The sequence below is a fragment of the Anthonomus grandis genome, unplaced genomic scaffold, assembly GCF_022605725.1.
Source record: "Anthonomus grandis grandis unplaced genomic scaffold, icAntGran1.3 ctg00000542.1, whole genome shotgun sequence".
Classification (NCBI taxonomy): Eukaryota; Metazoa; Arthropoda; class Insecta; order Coleoptera; family Curculionidae; genus Anthonomus; species Anthonomus grandis.
This window is the reverse complement of record NW_026088534.1, coordinates 5,528-15,111: the sequence shown is the minus strand read 5'-3', so window position 1 is coordinate 15,111 and position 9,584 is coordinate 5,528. Positions and strand designations below refer to the sequence as shown.

At 31.7% G+C, this 9,584-nt stretch overlaps 1 protein-coding gene across 1 annotated transcript; it reads left to right on the top strand.

Moving 5' to 3' along the window:
- Nucleotides 1-1,316: 1,316 nt before the first annotated feature.
- On the top strand, nt 1,317-8,983 carry LOC126749718 (NAD(P)H-hydrate epimerase-like). Its single transcript, XM_050459404.1, has 5 exons — nt 1,317-1,468; nt 1,620-1,851; nt 5,474-5,622; nt 5,994-6,136; nt 8,534-8,983. The coding sequence occupies exons 1-5, from the start codon at nt 1,415-1,417 to the stop codon at nt 8,757-8,759; spliced, it is 804 nt and encodes a 267-aa protein (XP_050315361.1). The 5' UTR covers nt 1,317-1,414; the 3' UTR covers nt 8,760-8,983.
- Nucleotides 8,984-9,584: the final 601 nt, after the last annotated feature.

The following is a 9,584-nucleotide window of genomic DNA, read 5'->3' as shown; positions in this document are numbered from 1 at the left end:
ATGACGTCATATCCTTTTTTTTTGTTCCACCCTGTATACAAAAATTTATGTGAAATAATGCGCAACTTAAAATAAAAATCGACGGGTCCGAGCGTTTTCTCAAAAAATCATGTCTCTAATTTTTATCGAATTTATGCGGAACTTTAATCGGTCACTGTATTTGAATTTGAATATGGTTGAAGAAAACGCGGGTGTTAGTACGAGGCGGATTACAAAAGAACTTCGATTAGCATCACATGTGGACACACAGAATAAACGATCTCAGATCTTTCTGAGATCTGAGATCGTTTATTCTGTGGTGGACGGAAAAACGGTTTTAAGCCTTTCCATATTCAATCGGTTCAATATCTTCAAGATTATGGCTTAAGGGTTCAATTTAGCGAATGGATCTAACAAAATAGAGGCCTTCATAAAGACATTTTATTTAGCGATGAAGCTCATTTTACCCCCAATAGAATTAATAACCGACACAATGAACATCGGTGGTCCGATAAAAATCCTCATGCCACGTTTGAACGAAAATTTCAACATCGATTCAAGATTGTTAACATATGGTGTGGAATGCTGAACGACCAGTTGTTTGGTCCTTTTGTATTAGATGAGCGTCTTACTGGAGAAGGATATTTACGCCTTATTACCACCATTTAATACACATGTTGGATGATGTTCCGCTAATTGTTCGACACCGAAGGTATTTTCAACACGATGGAGCCCCGTCTCATTTTAGTCGCCGAGTGCGTAATTTCTTAGACTCGTAATAATAATCTCTTAAAAAAAGTCGAAGGACTCCACAATAAAATTTTGAATGCTTCAAATATTATTTAAAACAACTCCAAGCAATTAAACGTGCAACACGTGCAAAAACTTCAGAACCAATTATTTCAGAAACGATTGAGAATCGGATTAAAACATATGGGTTAATTTATCTTATTTTGGCCTTCTGAACATGTTCTCAAAATATTATTCTTTCCTCCCGAAACATCCTGTATGTACAATATCAAATGACCCAAAAAAAATTATCCGAAAATAAAACTCAAGGTCACCGTTATTATTCCTCTTTCAAAAAAAGTTAGGGTAACTTTTGCAGAAGTCATTTTTAGATCTCAGTTTTTTACAGTTATTTGAGTGGTGAAATTTAAATGACACACCATGTTTATAGTTAAGTTATATACAAATACTTTGATAAATAAAAACTATTTAGTTCCACTGTGCAGTGTCCGGCCATCGCGGTGGTTGGAAAATCTGCTGCTATCGCCCTCGAATCGCACATTTTAATTTAATCGCACCTTAAGTTAAAACTCGCTATTCGCCTGTCAGATCATTAAATTTGTTTATTTTTTTTTTGTGATTTACTTTGTAAAATTTTACTTTTGTGATGTTTGCATTTTTAATAGTATGAAGTCAGTATGTTGATATGAAAGTATTAAAAATATTCGAGAGTGCCGCAAACCTATTCCAACGTTTTAATGTAATTTATAATATTATTACTTTATAGTTTTTAACAATATTCAAATGTTAGAACCCTTATTATATTGCCACAAAATCAGTATAAAGATAATATAAAATTATTTGTTTATCAATTAAGTGTTAATTAAAATAAAATATTCACCATATTTTAGTATCCAAGTACCGGAAACTTACACTCCTTGCTTCACACTTCTAGAAACAAAATGGTCAAATTCTTAGGTCAAAAAGAAGCGATTAATATAGATGTTGAGCTCTTTAATGAGTATAAATATTCAGTGGATCAACTTATGGAACTAGCTGGACTTAGTTGTGCTTCAGCTGTGGCCAAATGTTTTCCTAAAGATAGATTAAATAATAAATTGGTTCTGGTTTGTTGTGGACCTGGTAGGTAAAATAGTATAGAAAACTTATTTATTTGAAATCAATACTGAACTTTTGGATTTTATGATAAGAAACAGCAGAGACTGGTCAGTTGACACCTGTAAAAACATATATTGACTGTTTGACTACTGATTTGAATTTAAATTGACTACCAATACCTCCTATCTTCAATTCTGGTTTTTGCATATGTATAGGAGGTATTGGTAGTAAACAGTCAATGTCTTTTATATTATATTTTAAAATGTATTATATGCGTATTGTATTAAATGCATATATGTATTTTATATTAAACATATATGACTTCTGGGGTTCCTCAGAGACCCATCTTGCCCCTTTTTTATTTAAATTTTTTATTAACCCTTTCAGTACGACTGACCTATATATTTGTCATATCGAGATTTGGCACATAAACGACTGTCAGATATATTTGACATCGAGTTATTCATGCCACATAAGCCAATGTCATATATTTCCGTCATCTTCTAAAAATCAATTTGCCGTGGACGTAACAGACTATAGAGACCTGATTATTACTTGGACAAAACATGATTTTGTTCCAAAATTACATGTATTTGATGATAGTAATAGTGGAGTGAAAAACGAACACCTGACAGAAGGTACACCGGAGATTGAATTTTTCTTAGATCTCTTCACTGAAGATATTGCTCAGTATATAGTAGTAGAAAGTAATAGATATGTAATACAAAAAAATGAGAAGAATTGGAAACAATTAAACTTGGGAGAATTTTTTACTTTTATTGCATTAACTATGCTAATGTCTAGAAATAAAAAATTGGAAGTTAAAGAATATTGGTCAGTAGACCAACTACTATACACCCCTGTTTTTGGTAAGTACATGGCAAGGGACAGATAATTTACTTTTACTTGGTGATCGATGAGAGTATGATATTGTTTAAGGGTAGGCTTAATTTTAAGCAATACATAAAGACGAAACGTCATCGTTTCGGTATAAAGTTGTATGTTCTATGTGATTGCGAAAGTGGTATTGTGTTGGATTTCATTGTGTATATTGGCAAAGACACCTACGCTGAACAAGAAAATATAACTGGCCTGGGCGCGACGGGAAATGTTGTGGCGATGCTTATGAAGTCGTATTTAAACAACGGACACTCGCTCTACACCGACAACTTTTACAGTAGTCCGATACTGTCCAACTACTTATTTGAAAGAATGACTAACTCCTGTGGAACCGTTAGATATAATAGGCTCCATATGCCCAAAATTGACGAAAAACTAAAAAAGGGAGATGTTGCCTTCAGAAGTTCTGATATTTGTTTAGTTATGAAGTGGAAAGATAGAAGGGATGTAACCATGATCACCACTATGCACGAAAACAAAATAATAACTTTGGACAGGATCGACCGTGCCACAAACTAGAATGTCAAGAAACCAATGTGTGTTGTGGATTATAATAGTAAAATGGGTGCCGTGAACCGTTCGGATATGCTCATTAGCAGCATTGACAGCTTGCGTAAGTCTATCAAATGGTACAAGAAATTGTTTATTCACACCCTGGATATATGTGTACTCAATTCCCATGGAATGTTCAATGTCAACTTCTGGAAAGGTATATGTTCTTTGGTTTCTATTGTACGTAATTTACTGGTGAATTATATATTTATTTCAGATACGGACAAGTCAATAAACCCATACCCATGTCTGCTGAAACAAATTCAAGATTGTCTGAAAGGCACTTTCCAACCTTAGTACCTGCCACTGACAAGTCCAAAAGTGCTTCAAGAAGGTGCATTGTCTGTTCCCAGACAAAGCTAGGCCAAAAGAAGCGAAGGGTGTCTAGATATATGTGTAAAGACTGCGATGTGGGATTATGCGTGGTTTCATGTTTCCAAGAATTTCACACTATAGCCAAATTTTGAATATTTGAAATAAATTAGTTGTTTACTTTTGATACTGTTTTAGTTTTAAGTTGGTTTTTGGGCAGACAATAAACATTATTTATTTATTTAGTTTTATTTTATTAAAAACTTGCATTTACGTCAAACATTAATTTTTTTAATGAAAATACTAGATGGCAGATATATATGACATCCGTCCATCCAGTATGCAAAAAAATGCCGTCCACGCGGCAAAACAAGTGAAATTGGTGCCGTCCTGAAAGGGTTAATGATGTGTTACTTTTTGCTGATGATGTTAAGATTTTTAGTATTATAGACAGTAACTTGGCACATCATGAACTTTGTTCTGATCTTCACAAATTTGGATTATGGTGCAAAGAATGGTCCTAAATGATAAAAAATGCAAATATATTCAATTGAGCAGGAGTTTTAGTTCACCATTCCATCAGTACCATCTAATAGGTTCACTTATCTATCAGAGATATTTGATCTTAGGGTGCTTTTTGATTGCAGACTAACTTTTTCAAAAAATATTGAATAAAAATATAAAACCTGTGTAATAAGGCTTACAAAATGATGGGTTTTATTAAGAGGACTGATGATTTTACCAGTATTGATTTCATCAAACTTCTGTCTTTGTCATTAGTTCACAGTCAACGACAGCCTTTCACGATATATGCCGGAATGCCGTCAGGGCCTATTGCTTTATTAGCTTTAATCCTGATGACCGCTTTAAAAATTTCATCCTCGGATATTATTTGGGCGCAGAAAAATGACATGGGCTCCTTACATAACACTGACCTGAAAACATTAGCAAATCCATCAGCAACCTTTTGAGGTAGTACCTGAGTAGGTTTTGTCCTCAAAAGTCATTTCCTCTAGAATGTCAGCGGAATCACACAGAGATTTAACAAAAGACCAAAATAACTTGGGATTATTTTTCAAACCAGATTCTACATCTCTCCAAGAGGCACCTTTATTTTTATTTTTACAGCATCTCTAGTGCATCGGTATCTGCACTTCTGATTTATTAAAAATGTCCGCACAAGTAGAATAAAAGACATCCATAGCCATATTCACTTCAGAGCAAGATTCAAGGTGGTCCCAGCTCTGAGAGGCAAAAAGATTATACAATAATAAGAAATTAGTTTTTTTTTAATTGAATTTAGTACTAGGTTCAACCTTGTAGAACCGTGGACGTTCTTTAAGCCTGAAGCAAATGCCTAAACATGGATGGTGCCCGTCAATAGGAACCAGGGAATCATCTACACCTTCCACCTGAACAACATTGAAAGATGCAATAATGAGATCAAGAAGTGTATTATTAAGGTTCTTGACAAAATTTACCTGGAATAAAGTGTTGAAGGAGATTAATTAAAAAATTAATTAAAAAAGGAGAGTGCCCCTGTCAAACCGCAATCAGAAATATATCTATTTAGATTAAAGGAACAAATAAAATATGACAAAAACAGAGGGAGAGACAGAAGAAAACACCCAAGAAGAAACTAACATTAAACTAAATAATCCTATAAATGTTTATTATAAAATTTTTCGAAAGAGTAATAAGAGTAAACCCAACAAGTAATTTTTTTAAGCCCTTTCTGAACTCCTTAATAGAAGCAACCTTTCTCATTTGCAAAATATTGAAAAAATTTCGAACCTCATACATAAAATTAGTTTCAATAAAATTACAATTAGCAACATTATATTCCCACATATTTATAATTTAATTACTGCTTTTCTTTCAGGAAATAATGGAGGAGACGGACTCGTTTGCGCAAGACATCTTAAATTATTTGATTACAATCCTGTAGTTTTCTACCCTAAGCAAACAGATAAAGAGCTCTTTCATAATCTAACGCATCAGTGTGTTTCTAATAGCATTCCGGTGTTACAGGTATTATACTCTTCTTCAATTTGTCTTGATAACGCTTCTAATATAAGAAAATCGCCAAAAATGTCTTCCAGAGTAAAATGAGCAAAGTCGCATAATAGTATTGATCAATATTTAATTTATTATTAATTTATATATAACATTTATTAATTTAAAGCAAATATTATTGTCAAAAGTGAAAAAAAACTAAATCTTATCATTTAAAGCATCAAATACAGGTCTCTTACGCAGAGTATAAAACTAAAGATTAGACATGCACATGAATTTTACCTTTCTAGTGTAGATTAGACTGAAAATTAAGAATCGTCTTGCACACGTTTCCGACAGTTTCCTTGTTCTGTAAGTTTATTAATAACAATAAAATATTTTCTTAGGTACTACCAGAACCTTCAGAAATCGAAGCTAAGTATGGTTTAATAATAGATGCGTTGTTTGGATTTAGCTTTAGGCCTCCTGTTAGACCTGATTTTGTGCCCGTTATAAATATTTTAAAGAATACTAGTCTTCCGATTGCTAGGTGAGTACTATATAAATAACTTATGTATAAATGTGTATTAATCACCATTTTACGTTTTTACCAATTTATTGAATATTTTTAACTATCGATTTAAGGCAATACAAAAAGTGGAATTTTAATGTGGATATTGATTTACTTTTTTAAGCGTATGTTTTTAAAAATATGTTTATAAAAATACTCATAAAAGCAAAAGTTTATTAAGTGAATATGGAAGTGTGTTAATACATCATGCCATAAGCGTATATGTCAAAAGCGCTGCAATTGAAAGCATAAAACTTCAAAATTCAGAAATTGTTACAGATAAATTCAAAATTCAAAAAAAAAACTATATTTGTGAATTAAACCAATTAGATTAGACTAAGCCCCTAATTATATGGAACATGGAAGATCAAATAAAATTATATTTCTTGAAAGAAAACTAAAGAGTTTAAACCCCAAAGACAAATACTATTAAACAAGGATTGACTTACATATAATGATAAAACAAGCTGCTTAATTGGCTTTTAAGAAGATTTATAATTTGATGATAGCAAGTAAGGCTGCTAGAGCGAAATTCAAAAAGCATGAAACTGCAGGTAGCTGGAAACAGTTTAAACATGCAAGAAATAGTCTTAAACGTATGCTCACACAGCTTAGAAGAAATTGATCTATTGACTTTGATTTTATTTCTCAAAGTATAAGCAGTAGGAATCTATTAAAAAAGTTTAAAACTTTAGCCATTGATAACGATAATAATATTACTTCTTGTTTTCAGAATCCAAATGCTATAATTAATTTCTTTATTAATAATATACCAAAAATTATAAATCTGTCAAATAATTTTTACTTATTATCAAAACAATATTGCATGTCAAAATGAATTTCCCTAATTCAGCTTAATTTCAGAGATAACGGTACAAGAAACCTTTGTTAAAATGAGAAACATATGCCACTGATTTTGACCGCTTAAATATCATTGAATTTTGCTGCTGCTATCTACTTATTCATCTCATAATATTATCAACATCACAGTTTCTCAAAATTTGGAATCGCACCAATTTCTAAATGTAAAATCTAAAAGAACTTTCTGATCCTTGACCCATCAGTATTCTTTGCGGACTTTCAAAGCTGACTAAAAAATAATTATTGAATCGCTCAATACATCAAATAAAAATAATATCTTAGCAACTATTCAGATAGGATTTCTAAATAGAATTAGTTGTATTACAACCTTTTTACATATAATTGATGACATATTTCGAGCTGTTAACGAATTAAGTTGGTATTATTGGACTTCAGTAAAGCGTTTGTAACTATTAATCAGGTGGCACATGTCCAGAATCTCTCAAACTTTTTGAATAATATTTAACTGAATGATCACAAAGTATCTAAAAGCTCAACAATAACATTCATCTTCCTCGAAATGTGTGATCAGGGATATCACAGGGTCTTGGGACGACACTCAGTTTTTTTCTTTTTTCATTCTCTTAATCTCGAAAATGCATTTGAAGTGATTTGGGGATGTTGGTATTAGACGGAGGAGAGTATTCAAATTATAATCAGTGGCGAGCGAATCAAAATTACTGACAGGATCAGAAGATGCGATGTCCCGAATATATTACATTAAACATACAGAGCTCATTTGTAGCATTGAAACTTTTATATCCTCATCGGAGTGTTGTATTAAAAAAATATATATTTGAAACTTTCATTCTTTCCCAGGCGCTATTGTGCACCTGTTCAAGGGCCTTGCCTTGATACAGAAAGTAAAAACAGAATAAAAAGAATACTGATTTATTTATGGAATCACCAAATATGAACATATATGACAGAAATTACCTGAATTGCATGAAGAGGCTACCCATGGATTCGAGAATCCGTGTATGTTCTTTGTTTTTATCACAATATACTAATGTCTAAAGCTCCATCAAACTTAAATGATCATTTCGAATAGATGTACTTAACATATATTACATTAACATAAGAAGAAGAGATATCTTGACACCTTTCATTTGTGAGTGCTTTTTTTGAAAGAAGTTTTCAATATAATATATGTAACCTTTATAAACTTCTGCCAAATTATATCAAGACCTATATGAGATTGAAGAATGAAATTATTTAGGAAAAAATATTTAATCAAAAGCGACTATATCGCTACTTCAGTGTTTTATTGTTATTTATTTTTTACTGATAAAATTATTGAAATAAACTTAGAACCATTATTAGTATGCTAGTGAAATCCCTTAAGCAGCCCCACTTTCACCTGTCCTTTTTTAATATTTATTAAGTGGATATTCCAAAAAAATAATATTATTCGGCATTATTTGCAATTTTTTTCACCATTTCTTAGGCTATTCTAATTAACTATATAAATTTAAGCCCACAAAAAAAAGTTAATAAAAAAACACATTTTTTTAGTGTGGATATTCCTAGTGGTTGGGATGTAGAAAAAGGTGAACCGGAGGAAGGAGGGATTAAGCCGGAACTTCTAATTTCGTTAACAGCTCCGAAAAAATGCGCGGAAAACTTTAAAGGAAAATACCATTATTTGGGGGGCAGATTCGTTCCTCAGCCATTGGAGGAGAAATACAAGCTAAATCTGCCAGTATATCCCGGTATTGACTGTTGTGTTTCATTAAAATGATAAAATATAATCGTTAATTATAAATGTTAATTAATTTTATACGCTCAAATTTGTATTTTGATTTAGATATATAAAGTCTAACAGCGTGTGTTATAATTTTTTTGTGTGGTAGGCGGGGTCTATCAGGGATTGTGCAACTACGACCACTTTAGTAGGCATGAATTTAATATAATATGTACTATATCAGTATATCAAGCATTTTTTAAATATAAAAAGAAAAATTGCTCGGATTTTTCTTATTCGAGGACGCAGGGTGTAAGAATCGAATATACACTCAACTTTGTAGTTTGAAATTCAAATACATGACTATTAAAACAAAAGATAAGAATAATAATAGAAAATACTAACAGCAGTAATATTATTGTTACCTAGAAAAATTATGAAACCCATGAATATGTATAATTTTCCGTTCAAATATGTAAAAATACACCGTTTATCCCTGTGTAAATAAATTTAGAGAAAAAAAAACAAGGGAATATACGTCAAGAAAAGTTATGAGTATTTCTATTATCCTGCGCCACGCAGTATATTACGTATTTCTCAAATTAGAATAGGAACATTATTTTGGTCAAAGTATACAGGGTGTTCCCTTAAAAAAAGTAAAAAAAAAAAACTAAACTATGGTTTTTCGATTTAACGATGCGCGTTTGTTTTTTTTTGACAAAATATAATAGAGAAGCCAATCTACTTGTGTTAAAAAAATTCTAATACTTTAGTAACCTCTATATGATTTAGGAGCAAAAATAACCATGTGTTTTCTGTAAGAACCTGTGAAGTCTGCACACTAGCAACCATTATGTGCTACTTTATTAAGCGAAAGAGTAA